The sequence below is a fragment of the Phocoena phocoena genome, chromosome 13 (genome assembly GCF_963924675.1).
Source record: "Phocoena phocoena chromosome 13, mPhoPho1.1, whole genome shotgun sequence".
Lineage (NCBI taxonomy): Eukaryota > Metazoa > Chordata > Mammalia > Artiodactyla > Phocoenidae > Phocoena > Phocoena phocoena.
The window spans coordinates 85195666-85212945 of NC_089231.1; the positions used below are offsets into that span (position 1 = coordinate 85195666).

A 17280-nucleotide genomic window follows, 5' to 3' on the forward strand; every position below is an offset into this window, starting at 1 on the left:
GTCAGCAGTCAGCAGTGGGCGGCCAGGCTTTCTCGACGTTGGCGTGCGTGGCCTGCGGGATCCACTCACAGTACTCGGCCAGCAGGTCTGCAGGGGTGGGAGGCAGGACGGTCAGAGCGGCTCTGTGCCCGCCCGCCTGCCGCAGGGCACGCCCTCCTGCTAAGCCTGGGCCCCCTCGGTGGCCCCACCCTGTCCCCCCCGCGATGCCCTCGCCACGGGGCACCCTTCCTGGTCAGACTCACATTTGGGGTTCTTCCTCCAAGCAGCCAGCAAGGCGTCTCGGCAGTCGGCTTTCTCAGCAACAAGGGCTCTCAGGAGGCTCTCTGTCCTGGGCTGTAGCCTGCGGGTGGGGAGGCAGGACGTGGGGCGTCACGAGGCCCACACGCTGGCACCACTGCCAGGCCTGCCCAGGAACTGCAGGAAGTCCCCTTCCCTCCAGCAGGCTGGGGGTGCTGGCCGGATGGAAGGATCCAGACTCCATCGCCTCCCACTACTTGCCTCTGACCCGCCCGCCCAGGCTGCTCCCACACACGGTGCCTGTCCATCTGGAACCTTCCTCCAGACTCCCGCCTGGCACGCAGCCCTGCCTCCCCTGACGCTGCTCCGTCAGCCTTTCCTGACTGAGTCCGCCCGCCCGCCACCTCACCTCCACGTCCTGCTTTGACCCTTCGTAGCTGTGCCACCCCTGCCACTTGTACTAGTTGTTCTGTTTGGGGACAACCTCCCTGCCCTGGGACACGCCACGGGACAGGGTCATGGCTCGACCCTAACACGAGGACGTGCTCGGCACAGAGCGGATGCTCAGAACCAAGTGCTGGCTGGAAGGGGCTCCTGGACCCACAGCCTCACCCCGAGTCCCCGGGAGTGCCACGAGAGAAGAGACTCCTGTCGTCCTAAGGCCCTCAGTGGGTGGGGATCTGTTACGGCGGCCCCAGGACACTAGTCTCAGCCCCCTCCACCACCACCTGCCGAGCCGACGCCCCCGGGAGAGACTGTACCTGGCCCACGTCTTCAGCATCGTGCTGGGGCTGGACAGCAAACAGCCCTTGTACGAGGCCAGCTTGTGGAAGACCTGGGGAGAGACCACAGGATGGGGTGAGAGATCTGGGGCTCACGTCCCACCCGAGGTGCCAAGGAAGGGGCCGAGGGAGCTGTGTCGCCTACCTGCCCCTCCAGCAGAACCTGGGCAAAGTGCTTGTAGCAGTCGAGGCCTTCTGGAAAATCCACCTGGACCGCGGGGAGCGGCCAGCCGACGCGACCTGGGGCGCGTGAGCCAGTGAGCAGGGGCCACGATGGAGCCCCACGCCGCCCTCCCCTGCCAATCCCCTCCCCGCCTGCCAAGGGGGCCCGCAGCCTGGGACGACACGGCGCAGGACACACACACCGCCCAGGGCACGCGGGAGGCGGGACCACGTGTCTAGTGGAGCCCAAGGCCACCGGGAAGTCACCCCGACTCACAGAACACGCTGGCCCGGTGACACAGCACCCGCCCCTTCTCGGGGCAGTAGGCGGGGGGTGGCTCCTCAAGGGGCTTGTCAAACTGGCAGTAAGAAGGCAGCAGGACCGGGATCCACTGCACCTCCACAGTCGAGACGCCTGGGGGCCCGGGAAAGAAGGGATGGGGGCTCAGCAAAGGGCTCATGGGTTCTCCCCTCAAGGGTCCAGCGACACGGCTCACCAGAGCCACGCGGGTCAGGCGAGGGGCTGGCCAGCTGCGCTACCTTTCATGTACATCTTGGTGGTCTCCACAATTTCCTGGTAGACCACAAACTCAGGGAGCTCCCTGAAGAGCACGGAACTGGGGTGGATGAAGACTGGGTCGTCGAAGAGGGGGGTCTGCGAGAGAGACGGCGGGTGGGCGTGAGTCTGGAGCATGCGTGAGTGCCAGGTGAGGCTGACCCCCTGAATCCAGTTACACCCTCAGCCAGGAAAGGAGCGCATCCGTCAACCGACGAATGGCCACCCTGGCGGTGTGTGTCCGCCGACGGAGCGCGTACCCTGCCGTGAGAGGTACTGACACGGGCAGCAGCGCAACCCGCCAAAAGGCGCAGCACCGAGCGAAGGAAGCCAGTGCAAGAGGCCACGCAGTGGAGTTTCGTGTGAAACGCGTAGAACAGCAAATCCGTAGAGACAGAAAACAGATTCACGGGGTGGGGAGACTCAAGAGAAGATGGGGAGTGAGTGAAATGGCTATCCGGAGTCTTTTTGGGATAATAAAAACGTTCTCAAGTTAATTGTGGTGCTGGGTGCACAACTCTGAATGGACTAAACCCCCCCAAATTGTGCACTTTAAAACGGCAAGTTGTATGAGATGTGCTTCTATCTCCATTCAGTGAAGTCGGGGTGAAGCTCACGCCCAAAGGGAGAAGTGGCTGCACCGTCACTCCACCTTGGCCCTGGGTGGGGACCTTCCCAGAGGCAGTGGGACCCGTGACCCGGGAGGACAGGCCCCCCCACACCCAAGGGTCCCCCCGCTGCCCCTCACAGGCATCCTGACGTTGCCCAGGCTGCCAGGACGTGAGACGGAGGGCGGGGAGGGTGGGGGGCCCGGGCGCAGCGACTGCCCTGCTGCCCGTCCCCGAGCCAGTGTCCAACCTTGTAGGCGTTCTTCCACTTGTCGTCCAGCAGGTCCTCACTCTGGACCCTGCGGGCCAGGTGGTCACCCAGGCCGGCCGTCACGATCTGCCGCAGGTAGGTCACCTGGCTCTCGGAAGGCGGCTGCATCTTGGGGTCCACGAAGAGCCCGGCCTCGGGGCACATGGCGTTGACTGGGGGCAGACCGAGGCGTGAGGAAGGCGAGGCGGGGGCTGACTCTGCCCAGCCTTCTGGAAGGCCCCACGCCGCTCAGCTCGGAGCTCTGGCCTCAGCGACCTGCGCATCTCGGCCCCCATCCACCGAGGATGCCCACCCACACCCACGTCTGCCTCGTCCTCAGGACGAAACCCCAGTTCCCTTGCGGGCGGCGGACCGTGCTGCTGCGAGAGCTCACACTTGACTCCTCGTCGGCCTTGGGGCAGGGAGCACGCCCAGCCGGGAGACGTGACAGACGAGTCACGCTCTCTGAGCAGGACAAGTGTGGAGGCCACCTCTCCCCTCGAGGGCCCTGCACTGCTGAGCCCAGGCACGAGACGCAGGGCGAGGCCTCCTCCTTCTGCATGAGAAGGAGCTGAAGCTCTGGAACACTTGGCAGGTGGGGAGAAAGGAGGTGGGGCTTTGGGCCCTGCTGCTTGTGGCGGGAGGAGGCGGCAGGGAAAAGACGAGAGGAGCAGGACGGGGGACGCAGGTGGGGAGAGTGGGCTTGCGGATCTTAGCTCCCCGACCGGGGACCGAACCCGTGGCCCTACAGTGGAAGCATGGGGTCCTAACCACTGGACCGCCGGGGGAGTCCAGGGCTTTCTGTTTTTAGGTTTGCAATGTAAATCTGTCTTCCCTACAAAACCTTCAGTGACACCTATGTTGTTTCACTTAAAAAGCGAGAGAAGAGGAAAGAAACAGGAAGAAGGCAGAACACAGACAGGACGCAGAAGACCCGCCACACACGCCCAGCCCTGATGGGCTTCAAACGGGTCCGGTCCCCACCACCACTCAGACCAACAGGAGCGGAAAGCAGGGGCTGAACCGTCTGCTGCTCCCCGACTCCAACAAGAGGGGCCCCTTCCACTGCTGGAGAAGCAAACCAGGGCCGGACCCTACTTGAGAGCAGGGACCCCTGCACGAGGCTGCTGGGCAGGAGGTGCGGCCAGCAGCTGGTCCAGGCCAGAGCCGGGACAAAGGGTGACGAGAGGGATGTCACCAAGGAAAGGATGAGACGGACAGACAGCCTGACAGGACAGCGTGCACATGTCACTGCCCTGCTCGTGTGTGTGTCCTCGAAGGACCACAAAGGTGGCGAGCACTAAAACAGATTTTAACGAATAGGTGAATTCGCAAACGTGGAATCTGTGAATAACGGAGATCGACTGTACGTGGGTGACGTCGCTCAAAAGCGACTTTTAACGTCCACGGGGTCAAGTTCTCTGCCGGGCGCAGGGCCGTACCCGCAGTGGTCAGCTGGCCCCTCAGGCGCCGGATCTCCATCATGGCCCTATACCGCAGACCGTTGGCCTCACAGAACTGGGGAGAGCAGCCCGCGTACTCACAGGCTCCCACGGCGCCTGTGGATGGGGGGGGCGTCACTCATTCTCGCTGCCCCATCCCACCTCCCGTGACCTCCCCACCAGCCACACTCCACGCCATGCAGGGCACTCACCCAGCAGCACCATGAGGTCCCCGAGTTTCAGAGAGGCTCCCCGCCCCGCCCAGATCCTCTTCATCTGGGCTACCCGGGCCCGCTTGCCCTTCAGCCTGGCAAGCTCCTCGTCGCTGGCAGCTGGCCTGCGAACACACACACCACCCAGGCTGTTGCCCTGGCCGCGCACGGCTGCAGAGGCAGGGAACACACCAGTTACCCAGGGTGGGCCCAAAAATGCCTGGTGGGGTCACTGATCAACATGACCACGATCGTGGGAATTCCCTGGTGGCCCAGTGGTTAGGGCTCTTGCGCTTCCACTGCAGGGAGCACGGGTTTGATCCCTGGTCAGGGAACTGAGATCCCACAAGGTACACGGGGGCCATACACGGCATGGCCAAAACCAAAAACAGAAACAGAGGTTGGTAGAACACTGCCAGGCGCAGGGCGGGCGAGGGTCTCGCACAAGACCACTCAGCAAGTCAGTGATGCCCCAGGAGGCCAGGCTCCACACCACGGCTCAGCCAAGGGCAGGCGGCCCCCGAATGCCCAGCCCCCGGCCCCCACCTGTCCAGCTCCTCAAACAGCTCCCGGACAGTCATGGCAGCCACGATGGTGATGGCGTACGGCAGGCAGTCGTGTTGCCTGCTCAGCGCCAGCATCTTGGCGTAGCGCGGTGCCACGGGGAACGTGGCCATGGTCCTGCCCAGCTCAGTGATGGGGCAGCTCCACCGGGACCTCTGCAGCTGCTTCACCCTGGAGGATGGAGGTCTGTGATGGGTGCGGGGAGGCTCCATGAGAAGCCTTTGGCACCAAGAGGCCTGGTGCTCGGTCAGCTTGGGAGAGGAGGGGAGAGGGGAGAGGGCAGAGAACGGGGCGGGACCTGGGCTCCCCACTTCCCCCGAGCTCCTGCCCTACCTTTCTGTTTTTGGGGGTGCCTGCAGGGCACCCAGCGCGATCAGCAGCTCCTCGGCGGCGATGAGGGCCTCCACGGACGGGGGCGTCGGGAAGGGGAAGTTGATGACCTGGGACACAGGGAGACGTGGCAGGAGACAGGTGAATGCGGAGGAGGAAGCAGGGGACCAGGCCTGGCAGGAGGACGGGGCTCCTACCGCCTGCCGTCCGAGCACCACTCACGCCCAGAACATGGGACACGGCGGGGCCGGGACACACGCGAAGTCCACGCGCCGGGGAAACTCCACAGGCCCTCTTCCGTCACTCATTCACATCAGCCACTCACTCAGAAGCATGTACTGAGCACCTCGTGTGCACCAGACACTGTTCTTGGCGATGGAGACAGAGGAAAACAAGACAAGGATTCAGCCTCCACTGAGCTTTCGTTCAGCCAGAAGGGGCCGCAGACCAGTGAGTATACACGAGAATAAACGTCATCACAGGAGAAAATGTGCCCAGACAGGTGATCCGGGGACAGATCAGGGACAGGGAGTGACCGGGGTCAGGGAGGGCGGTACCTTAGAGTGACCAACTCAAAACAAGCATTAAGATAAACATCTGTACATAGATGTTCACAGCACCACTAGGCACGGCAGCCAAAAGGTGGGGACAACCCAGATATCCATCGATAGACGGATAAACCAGGGTCCATCCATACGATGGAGTGAGACTCAGTCATAAAAATGAACGAAATTCTGACACGTGCTACAGTGTGGACGAACCTTTAAAACACGACGCTGCTAGGTTCAGCTGTGGATGGTCCAAACAACAGAAAAATAAAACACGTATCGATTTATAATATTCGCTGAAATAAACTGACTGTGATTCAAACTGTCAGCTAGGTTCTTTGACACTGAAAATAAAATACCAAACATAACTAATGTAAAAACTTTTAGCAATGAAAAGCATGATCGTATCTTTTACATCATCTTACTGTGTATTGAACTGATAAATGAGGTTTACATTGGCTAGAAGAAACCCCGAAAAAAACCAACCACGATGCTGAGTGAAAGAAGCCAGACAAGAAAGGACAAACATCATATGATTCCATTTTTATGAAACGTCCAAAATGTAAAATCCACAGGGACAGCAGGAAAGCGGCCTCGTGGCTGTCAGGGGCTGGGGGGAAGGGAGGGCTGGGAATGACTGCTGATGGGGGCAGTTCTCTCTGCCTGCGCCAGCCCTCCCGGAGCAGGGCAGAGGCGGGCACCCCTGGACACTGTCAGTGGGTGCAGCACTGAGGAGGTGGGGGGCTGGGCAAGCACCACAGGGCTGAGCTCCTAGCGCTTCCTGGGCCGCAGGGAAGGAGGAACAGCCCGCGAGGGGCTGGGGTCACCCTCGCCCCCCAGACCGGACACAGGTACCCTGGCAGATCAGTGGGGTGATGGCAGGGCTAGGGCTGCAACTGACCTTTTCAATGTTGAGAGCTTTCATCTGAAGGGTCAAGTCTTCGACGGGTCTCCGGGTGATTTCAGGAGGGGGGAACTTCTCAAAGTCCCCGAAAACCGCGGATGAATACAGTCTGAACAGAAGGAAGCACCCGAGACTAAGAAATGTTAAGTGAATAAGGAAGAAACTCAGCCCAACTACCTGGCATTGAATCTTGACTCCACCACTTTACTAGGCAAGGTGTTTACCCTCTTCCTGCCTCACTTTCCTCACCTGTGAAATGGGCGAGCATAGCAGCTGCGCCGTTGGGACTGGTGAAGATACTTCAGGTATCTTCACATAAGACTGCTTAGAACTGCCTGGCACACGGCACTCGGGACGTTTTAACTCCTGTATTGCTTACGAGTTTTCTTGGCATAGTTTCTCAATTTTCTTTTCTTTTGTAACGTAAAGCAACGTTGAAAAGAACAGCACACAGCTCTTGAAAACAAACAAATAAAACCCAGCATGCTGACTGGGAGAAAATACTTGCTAATGATACCTCTGACAAGGATCCAATACTAGGATTATACAAAGAACACTTACAACTCACCAATCAAAAGACAAACTACCTGACTGAAAAGGAAATGATAGGGACTTCCCTGGTGGCGCAGTGGTTAAGACTCCACACTCCCAATGCAGGGTGCCCAGGTTCGATCCCTGGTCAGGAAACTAGATCCCACATGCATGCTGCAACCAAGAGTTCGCATGCCACAACTATGGAGCCCACGAGCCGCAACTAAAGAGCCTGCCTGCCACAACTAAGACCTGGCACAACCAACTAAGTAAATAAAATAAAATAACAAATACTATAAAAAGAAAAAAGAAATGATGGATCTGAATAGACATCCCTCCAGAGAACACGTACAAATGGCCCGTAAGCACGTGAAAAGATGCTCAACGTCATTAGAGAAACGCAAACCAAGACCACTGAGAGATACCAGCTCGTACTTTCATTTTTATAAAGTAGAAAATAGCGAGCATTGGTGAGATGTGGAGAAATTAGAACCTTCGCACGCTGCTGGTGAGAATGTATAGATAAAATGGAGTAGCCGCCGTGGAAAAGTCTGGTCGTTCCTCAAAATGTGAAACACAGAGTCATCGTACAACCCAGCACTTCTACTCCTGGGTATACACCCGAGAGGCATGGGAACAGACGTTCAAACACTTGAACACGTTCACGGCAGCACTATTCACAGTGGACACAATGTGGACGCAACCCAAGAGTCTATCAGCAGATGAATGGACAGTGAGATGTGGCCCCTCCACGCAACGTCATGGTACTCAGCCATTAAAAGGAATGAAGCACTGACACAGGCAACAGCGTGGATGAACCCTGAAAACATGACGCTGAGTGAAAGAAGCCAGACACGAAAGGTCACATATTGTCTGATTCCGTTCACAGAAAATGTCCAGAATGAGCATGTCTGTAGAGATAGGAAGTAGATGAGTGGCTGCCGGGCGCTGGTGGGTTGGGAGTGGTCGGGAGACGCAGGGAGAAACTGATTAATGGGTACAACTGATAAATGCGGTCTCTTTGGGGGTGAAGAGAACGTCTAAAAATTAATAGTGGCGATGGCTACACAACACTGTACATATACTAAACCCACAGAATTGCACGCTTTAAATGGTGAGTTTTATGGTATGTGAACTTTACCTCAGAAAAGGTGTTAATAAAACAAAACAAAACTCGACGTGCTAATAAACACAGGGCCTGACGTCAGCAGCAGAATAACGGAATAACGCAAGTGCCCGAAAGCCAACAGAAAAGGGGGTGCGAAGGACGGTTTCCAGCGGGACACGGGATCCCCCTTTCCTCGCCCGTGGGTGGGTGACCACTGCCCAGTGGCCCCAACGTCACTGGAGGGGCCCCCGGGAGCCCCACCTGTAGCAGTGGCCGGGCTCCGTCCGGCCCGCGCGTCCTGCCCGCTGATCGGCCGAGGCCTGGGAGACCCAGGTGATGCGGAAGGAGGACACGCCGGTGACACGGTCGTAGTACCGCTTCTTGACCTTTCCACAGTCCACCACGTACTTGATGCCTGGGATGGTGAGGGACGTCTCGGCTACATTGGTGGCCACAACACACAGCCGTGTCCCCTCTGGGGGAGGCTGGAAGACCTAGGATGGGGGGACGGGAGCAACAAGAAAACTGACCTTTGTCCCACCAGAGTCAGGAAAGAATTTGTGGGACAGAGGCCAGAAGAAGTCAGCCAGGCGGGGCAGGGCCTGGAGGTGACTGTCCTCGCCTTGGGCCACTGCTCCCCAGCTAAATGAGGGAAGCGTTTCCGTCCTCCGAGCAGGAGATCCCAATACCCTCTCAAAAGTCTGGGGCGCTGATCAGACAGCTGACGGAGAGGGTGACCCGGCGTCTGACCTGCTCCCACCTCAACGCCTTTGGGCGCTCCCCACCGGGCATCCATCCCAGGCCCCGCACGGTTACCTGCGCCTGCTTCTCCGGGGCCAGCAAAGAGTAGAGAGGGAGCACACGGAGGGGAAGCGAGGCATCGGGCCGCTCACCTGCAGGGGAGCAGAGGCCTGTGGCACCCAGCTCCCCTGCTGCCCAGCAACCCTGCCCGCTCCGCCGGGGAGGCCCCCCTGCAGCCCCGCTGCCAGGGCTTAACCCTGGGCACTGGCAGAGAGGGTCGGCAAAGCCAGCCACGCTGCAGTCTCTCCTCCTCGGAAGAGCCCCAGGCCCTGTGTGGGGCCCCCTAAGGGCTTGATTCTGGCCCCCCCCAAACCCCCAAGGCCTGTGTTCACCCAGCAAAGCCAAGTCCGGGGTTGGCGCCCCCATTACAACCGGCACCACAGAGACCTGAGGGCCTCCTCTGTGTCAGGCGGTTTCAGGAGCTCAGGGGACAGCAGGGGGCAGAGCAAGCAGGAACCCCAGCTCCCCTGGGGCTCGTTGCTGGAGAGGGCCCATCGCTCGACCCCAGCCCACGCGGTGGGAGCAGAGGCCGCGGCGGGTCCCACCTCCGTCCGTCCCGTCGTCCCCTAAGTCCAGGTCCAGGTCGGAGCCCAGGGACTCCTCGTCCACTTCCCTGTCCTCGTCACCTCCGCCCGCTGGCAACACCGAGTAATTGTCCAAACTGATCTGGGGCAGCGTCTACGGTAAACAAGACATCAGCACCGCGGGCTGCGAGGGACCCTGCGTAGAGACCGGCATTGCGAGCAGCGCCTGCGGCCACGTGACCCTGGGCAGGTCACTCGACCCCGTCCTGCGTCGGTATCCTCATCTAAGAGCTGGGGATGATCACGGGGCTTCTCGAAGGGCTGCTGTGAGGATGCTGCGAGCTAACATGTGTGCAGCCCTGAGACCGCCGCCCTGGGCATCCACGCAGGCCCTGCTCAGGGCTCGGGGCTGGGCCTTCCGGAAACTTCCTCCAGGCCCCCAGTACAGGGAGCCTGGAATGTTTTAAGTCGCAGCCCACCCTGCAGCCTCCAGAGCGGCACCAGTCAACCCCTCCCTCCACGGCAGGAAGGTTCTAGACCCCTGCTGCCCAACAAGGCCACCCACAGCCCCAGGTGTGTCTAACACGACCGAGGACTTGAATCTTACTTTTATTTGGTTTTAATTAAATTTACATCTGTGCAGCCATAGGGGCTAGCGGCCACCACACGGACAAGGCGGCTGCAGAGTCTGAGCTACCCCTCCGGCCTCGACGTACCGTGGCCTTGGCCTTCCTCGCCCGAGCCTGCGACTTCTTAAACCTCCGTGTTTCTTCTACCGAATCTTTCTGAGCGTCCTTTTCTGGGAAAAGACGAGCAAGTTAGGGAGCAGGCCATCTTGTGGCTGGTGCCAGGTGATCAGGGTCCCGGGTAGGGTCACTGCATCGATCACCATTCACTGGGGGGACAGGAGGGCGGCAAAGGGCCGGCTTTCCCGGGGGAGGCTCCGAAGCCCAGGCTGACCGCCCGCAGCCTCTTGGGTGAGGGGCTGCAGCTTGGGCTTACCTGAAGGCCTGGGCCTGGCGACCGGGAAGGCTCTCCTCAGCCTGCGGCACAGCGCGTGCACCTCTGCCTGCCCCGTCAGGAACACCAGGATGCCGCCTGTGGGGAGAGCCAGCCCCGCCGTGACCCGCTCGTTCACGCAGCAGACGCTGCCTTGGCCATGACCGTGTGCCAGGCCTTGATCCGAGAGCTGGGGCGCAAGGAAGTGCTGATCAAACCAGGGCTGCAGAGGCCCAGACGAGCGACGGGCAGCTGCCCGCACACCGAGGGCGCTGGGACAAGGGGCTCAACAGTTGCCGTGGGAGCCGGCATCCCATCCCCCGGTATGAGCCCAAAACACGGGGAAAGCAGCTCTCCTCCAGGGAAGTGGGAGCAACACAAGGGTCCATCGCCTGGTGAACGGAACTGACGGGGATATGGTGAGAACTGTGGGGGGTCAGGAGTGAGACTCAGGCGGGACACGCCTGTTCACCGGCCCTGCGTCTGTGGGGACAAAAGGCACCCTCCACCCCCTCACCCCCTACCCAGTTAGTCCCTGAAGCCTCGCGATCCTTGGGGCGGAACACGGCAGGGCAGGTGCTGTGAGCGCTCTGGACCAGTGACGACACTGAGGCACAGCGAGGCCGAGTGGCTGCACCCCCGGGCCTGCAGGGGGAGGGCCGGCCTCCTCCCGGCCAGGGCCTTACCTGCGGGCAGCACGCGGTGGATCTTGCACACCTTCCGGAAGCACTCCCCACTGTAGTCTTCCAGCGGCGTCCGCTTGTTAAAATGCACGGTCACTGGGAACTGCCGGGACTCAACCTACGAGGACGCCCAGGGAAGCACGGGGTCGGGGTCGGGGGTCAGGGGTGACCTGAGCCCAGGCCCAGGCCCTCCCCTTCCCTGAACTCTCTGACCACGAAGGTCTCCATTTGGTGCTACGATCCCACCCACCTCCCCGGCAGCAGGCGTCCTGCGCTCTGTCGCAGTCGACAGAGGGGCCCGGCCTCCCGCGGCACCCTGAGACCCCGGCCTGGGCGGTACCTTGATGACGGGGGGCGGCTGGGCGAAGAGCCGCTGGTTCTGGGTGAAGTCCTCCACCCGCAGCGTGGCCGACATGATGAGCAGCTTCAGCGGCAAGTGCCTCTGGGGGACGAGAGACCCGGGGACCCATAGCCACCAGGAACACTGGGGCCAGGAACACTGACGGGGGGCAGCGGGGGGCCCTTGGGGGAGACCTGCCCTGCCCTCCTGGCCTCCCTCCAGCCCCACCTCGCCTCGATCCTCAATCCTCTTTCTGGTTGCCAAAGATCTAAGAAAGAAGTGGGCAGCAGTGGCTTGTTAAAGGAGCCCTTAAGATACCCCCAAAGGGACTTCCCTGGTGGCGCAGTGGTTAAGAATCCGCCTGCCAATGCTGGGGACACGGGTTCGAGCCCTCGTCTGGGAAGATCCCACATGCCGCGGAGCAACCAAGCCCGTGCGCCACGATTACTGAGCCTGCGCTCTAGAGTCCACGAGCCACAACTACTGAGCCCGTGCGCCACAACTACTGAAGCCCGTGAGCCTAGAGCCCATGCTCCACAACAAGAGAAGCCACCGCAATGAGAAGCCCGCACACCGCAATGAAGAGTAGGCCTGCTCGCCGCAGCTAGAGAAAGCCCACGCGCAGCAACGAAGACCCAACACAGCCAAAAATAAACAAATTAATTAATTTATTAAAAAAAAAGACAAAATAAATTTAAAAAAAAAAGACAGATACCCCCGAGGGACTTCCCCGGTGGTCCAGTAGTTAGGACTCAGTGCTTTCACTGCCGAGGGCGTGGGTTCAATCCCTCGTCAGGGAACTAACATCCCCGCAAGCCGTGCGGCGTGGCCAAAAGGAATGAAAAAAAGATTCCTCCAAGTCAAGCTCTGATGGTGTGAGATGAGACGGGAGGGCCGAGCCTGGGGTGCACCTGGCACACCGGCACAATGGGTGTGGTGGTCTCAGCCCTCCCTCCCCCTCGACGTTGTGACTGCGGTGGCGGGTGCCTCGTTCCCAGCCCCCTAGGCAGCACCTACTGTGCCCCCTGGCGGGCTCTGCTCTCGAGCCCTTGGAAGCTGTCCCCTGAGGCTCGTAAGGTCCAAACCCCAAAGTTCAGCGTTTTCGGCGAACAGAAGCCAAGGTGAGAGGCACAGCGCAGACCAAAGGCCCCGTCTCCTTCCTGCAACAACTTCCCCCGTCTGCCCCAGCCCGCGTACCTCCCTGCATCTCCTGTTCTCCCCACCTCCCTCACTCCGCTCCGCCACCCTAGGCTGCCTGACAGTCCTCAACACACAAATCCAGACCATGGCGAGGACTAAAATCATGGGAAGTCCCAAGCGTGGGCGAGGACGTGAACCGGCAGCCTGTACCCTGCTGGCGGGAACATAAGGGACGCAGCCGCTGCGGAAGATGGTCTGGGATGGTCGAAATGGTTAAACGCAGAGCTCCCATGGGGCCTGGCGGCTCTGCCCCTGGGCACAGACCCAAGAGAAAGGAAACAAGTCCACACAGAGACCCGGACACGGATGTTCACGAGAGCCAAAACGCGGAAAGAGCCCAGCTGTCCTCCGACAGATGAATGGCTATATGAAATGTGGTCCCTCCACACATGATTCAGCCATAAAAAGGAACGAAGCACTGACACAGGCCACGATGGAGATGAACTTTGAAAATGTGCTAAGTGAAAGAAGCCAGTCACAAAAGGCCACATGTTGTGTCTTTTCACTTACATGAAATACCCAGAATAGGTAAATCCATAGAGACAGAAAGTGCCCTGACGGATGCCTGGAGATGGGGGAGTGCAGGAGGACGGGGTGACAGCCAAAGGGCACAGGGTTTCTTTTCAGGGTGACAGAAATATTTTAAAGTGGATCGTGGTGATGATATAACAACTCTGAATATGCTAAAAACCACTGAATCGTACACTGTAAGGGCATCCATTATGTAAAATAAAGTCAGAACCCCCCCCCCAAGATATCAGGATAACACCTGCCCCAGGGCCTTTGCACCGGCTATTCTCAATTCTCAGAATCTCCTCCCACCAGTACCCCGCCTCACTCACTCACTTCCTCCAGCCCCCCACTCAAAGGTCACCCTCTCAGTGAGTCTTCTCTCACTACCAACCCTCCACCTTCTGCCTGGCACTGCTCCCTCTCCCCGGCTTTGTCCGTCACCAGCTCACAGGTTTTCTGAGTTTGCTTACTGTCAGGTGCCCTCATGAAAATGGAAACCCCACAAAGGCAGGAACCTCTGTCCTGTTCACCGTGATGTGCTCGGTGCCTGGCACACAGCACACACAGACCTGATGCCTACTTGATAAAGGTTCTGCACTTCTAAGAACTGGGCGTGGGGAAGTGCCAGCCTCTCGGCGGGACTGGCAGGGGCCAGCACAGGACAGTTCCACAGAGCTCCCACCCCAGGGCAGCATCCCTCTGACGTCCGCCCCTGCCTGATCTGGCGTGGGGGAGATGCAGGCAGGGGCAGACCCTAGGCCGGGCACAGGGCAAGCATCTCAGAGCACGTGGAGCACAAGCGTGGCTGGGTGGCCCCACCGGCGCTGCGGGTTCCAAAGACCCGGCTGGCGTCTCAGAGCCGGCTGCAGTGGAGCCTGGCCCACCACGGTCTCCTTGCTTGAGCCTCCTGCTCTGGACAAAGGGAAGGGTCACAGTGGATGAGGCTGGACCCAGGACAGGGATCACACAGGGTCTGTTTACGCCAAGACCCGCAGCCCAGCACCGGGCCTGGGGGGTCCTGTCCCGGGAGACCCTCTCACGGCAGCAGCCTGGGTGTAGACCGCCGTGGGCTGTGGGAGCCGTGGCCTGGGACTCGGGGCTCCCCGGCACCTTCACCTACCTTCTCCCGGAGACACACTATGCGGGACAGGAGGCCGATGAGGATGTCAGTGTACACGCTCCTCTCGTGGGCTTCGTCAATGACCACCACCTTGTACTTGAGCAGCAGGAAGTCCTGGTGGGGGAGGTCGGGGGTGAGGCCAGCCAGCTGGGCCTGAGCACCCCAAGGTCACTGTGCACCCCAAGGTGCCTGCTCAAGGAGCCCCTCTGGTAGCCAGCACAGATCTGAGAGCACTTGGCCTGCGGGGAGTCCTGGCCTATGACCCCGGGCCAGTTGCTTCACCTCCCAGGCCTCTTTCTTCATCTGTCAAATGGGACAACGGGACCCATCTCACGGGGTCGTGGTGAAGTTTCAATGACAATTACTATCTGTAAAGTACACAGCACGGGACCTGGGCCCTGGCAGAGAAATTTCTAGAGAAAAGGTAGCTACGATCTCTTAGAGCTGAGCTACCAAATGCAGATGCCCATGGGGCGGGGAGGGCAGGCAGGAAACGGGAATGAGGGGATGCTGGCTGGGGACCAGGGGCAAGAGCTCAGCGCATGCCATACAGGAAGGGGCCATCGACGCCACAACACACTCACAGCCACCGTCCCAGGCGGCCTCGAGGCAGGAGTCACCTCTGCTCTCCCAGTGACCCCTGCCCGGGGGACGTCATACAGCCCAAGAGAAGCAGTGTGCATTTGGCTAACACACAGTCTGTGAACCAAACCACATTGAAAACACAAGTTCACGTTTAACAAGCACTTACGAGGTGGGGTGCTAAGGTGCTTTCGTGCGTCACACGATTTTTGTTTCAAAGCAATTAGGAGGAAGGTACCAGCTTGCAGATGGAGAAACTAAGGATCACAGAGGTTGCGTAACTTGCACAAGGTCACACAGCAGCACGGTGGTAAACACAGTGGTTTGCCAACATTCACTGCTCACACCCCAGGTGACAGCCTAGCCCCCCGCCCCCAGGCTTACCAGCCTTGCTTTGTGACGCCAGATGAGCAACCAACCTTTTGGATTTCCTTGAGCAAGACGCCATCGGTCATGAACTTGATTCTGGTCTCTTCGGTCACGTTTCCCTCGTATCGGATCTGATAGGAGACGACCCTGTGGGCACAGGCTACGGCTCGGGCCCCCAGAGCTGCAGCTGCCTGGGTCTGCAGCCGTGCGGCCACTCCAAGGTGGGCAGAGGAGCAGGCCTGGCCCCGCTGGGCAGGCGGCCGAGGGGAGGGCCCACCGGCTCCCCCAGCAAGGCCCGGACACAGGCCCACCCCGCCTCCCTCTCCAGGAGCTGTCACGGGCAAGTGAAGAGCACGTCAATCAAACACACACACGGACCCTGGCTGGAGCCCGACGTGAACAAGCAACTGTAAAAGCTGTTTAGGAGACAACCCGGGAAATGGGAACACGGACCGGAGCACACTCTGGAGTTATGATACACTCTTTAGTGGCGGTACTGCTGTTATGTTTTCAGAATCCTATTCTTAAAAAAAAACAAAAAACAAAAACAAACCAGGGACCTCCCTGGTGGTCCCGTGGTTAGGACTCTGCGCTTCCACTGCAGGGGGCACGGGCTCGATCCCTGGTCAGGGAACTAAGATTCCCCAAGCCTTGGGGCGCGGCCAAGAAAACAAACAACCCCAAAAAACCCCAGACTCATGATCTTTCAGCCCCGCACAGTGAAACATTGAGGCTGAGATGATGCGAGACCTGAGACTTGCTCCAAACCGGGTCTCGGGTACGTGGGGGTTCATCACACTAGTCTCTCCACTTTTGTACACGCTTGAAGATGTCACACTAAAAAGCTGAAGAGAATTGGGCTTCCCTGGTGGCGCAGCGGTTGAGAATCTGCCTGCCGGTGCAGGCGACACGGGTTCATGCCCTGGTCCGGGAGGATCCCACATGCCGCGGAGCGGCTGGGCCCGTGAGCCATGGCCGCTGAGCCTGCGCGTCCGGAGCCCTGTGCTCCGCAACGGGAGAGGCCACGACAGTGAGAGGCCCACGCACTGCGATGAAGAGTGGCCCCCGCTTGCCACAACTAGAGAAAGCCCTCGCACAGAAACGGAGACCCAACACAGCCACAAATAAATAAATAAATAAATCTAAAAGTTGAAGAGAATGAAAGGGGCAGCTTTGTATGTACTGTAATTTTCAAGGTACACATTGAAATGCCACAAGAAAGATACAGAAGGGCGTGAACAGTATGAACCGTTCACGCAGCAGCCAGACAGCGAGAAATACAGAGACACACAGAACTGCCTGTCTGTGCACACAACTGTCTAGAAGGATCCACAGCAAACGTGCAGTAGTGGCTGCCACCGGGGAGGGAGCTGGGGGAGCCTCGCCCACCTAAGACACGAACAGAACAAGCCTCCCCAGTTTGTGTGCTGGGCCCAGCGGGGGCAGGGTTCTGTCCCCAGAGCCAGGACGGGCCTGACCCATGGCAGGTCCTGGTCGGTAAACATCTGATGCCAGTGTGGATGGCGGGCACTCTGCCTCTATACGATTCTGTGCTTTCTTTTTTCTTTCTCCTTGGCCGCGTGGCGCAGCTTGTGGGATCTTTGTTCCCTGACCAGGGATGAAACCCAGGCCCTCGGCAGTGAAGGCGTGGAGTCCTAACCACTGGGCCGCCAGGGTGTTCCCTACAGGTCTGTGCTTTCTGAGCCTCAGACCACACTGGACACGCCACCCCTTCCAGCCTGAACTGGACGGTCTGGGCTGAGATGCAGGCGTCTGCATTATCGACACGGCGCGGAGCCATCCTCAGGCCAGGGCTATGCTGTGTTCAAACTGCTTTCCGAGGCAAGTCCTGCAGCCTTACTGCCAGGAGAGGGTTTTCCTCCTGGAAACCTGAGGCCGTAAATTAACCCGGCCA

General features: G+C 59.5%; 1 protein-coding gene across 1 annotated transcript in view; it reads right to left on the reverse strand.

Annotated features, from left to right (window-relative positions):
* Nucleotide 1: 1 nt before the first annotated feature.
* DHX37 (DEAH-box helicase 37) overlaps nucleotides 2–17280 on the reverse strand; it is a 29955-nt gene continuing 12676 nt past the window's right edge. Inside the window, exons 7-27 of the mRNA XM_065889542.1 lie at nucleotides 15416–15512; nucleotides 14415–14528; nucleotides 11582–11683; nucleotides 11245–11359; nucleotides 10562–10657; nucleotides 10276–10358; nucleotides 9581–9713; nucleotides 9051–9127; nucleotides 8496–8728; nucleotides 6593–6704; nucleotides 5147–5253; nucleotides 4796–4984; nucleotides 4250–4374; nucleotides 4038–4154; nucleotides 2596–2768; nucleotides 1722–1836; nucleotides 1459–1596; nucleotides 1165–1259; nucleotides 999–1072; nucleotides 243–340; nucleotides 2–87 (exon numbers count right to left, since the gene is read on the reverse strand). Coding sequence (XP_065745614.1) covers nucleotides 2–87; nucleotides 243–340; nucleotides 999–1072; nucleotides 1165–1259; nucleotides 1459–1596; nucleotides 1722–1836; nucleotides 2596–2768; nucleotides 4038–4154; nucleotides 4250–4374; nucleotides 4796–4984; nucleotides 5147–5253; nucleotides 6593–6704; nucleotides 8496–8728; nucleotides 9051–9127; nucleotides 9581–9713; nucleotides 10276–10358; nucleotides 10562–10657; nucleotides 11245–11359; nucleotides 11582–11683; nucleotides 14415–14528; nucleotides 15416–15512 — 2479 coding nt within the window. The remainder of the gene's footprint in view (nucleotides 88–242; nucleotides 341–998; nucleotides 1073–1164; nucleotides 1260–1458; nucleotides 1597–1721; nucleotides 1837–2595; nucleotides 2769–4037; nucleotides 4155–4249; nucleotides 4375–4795; nucleotides 4985–5146; nucleotides 5254–6592; nucleotides 6705–8495; nucleotides 8729–9050; nucleotides 9128–9580; nucleotides 9714–10275; nucleotides 10359–10561; nucleotides 10658–11244; nucleotides 11360–11581; nucleotides 11684–14414; nucleotides 14529–15415; nucleotides 15513–17280) is intronic.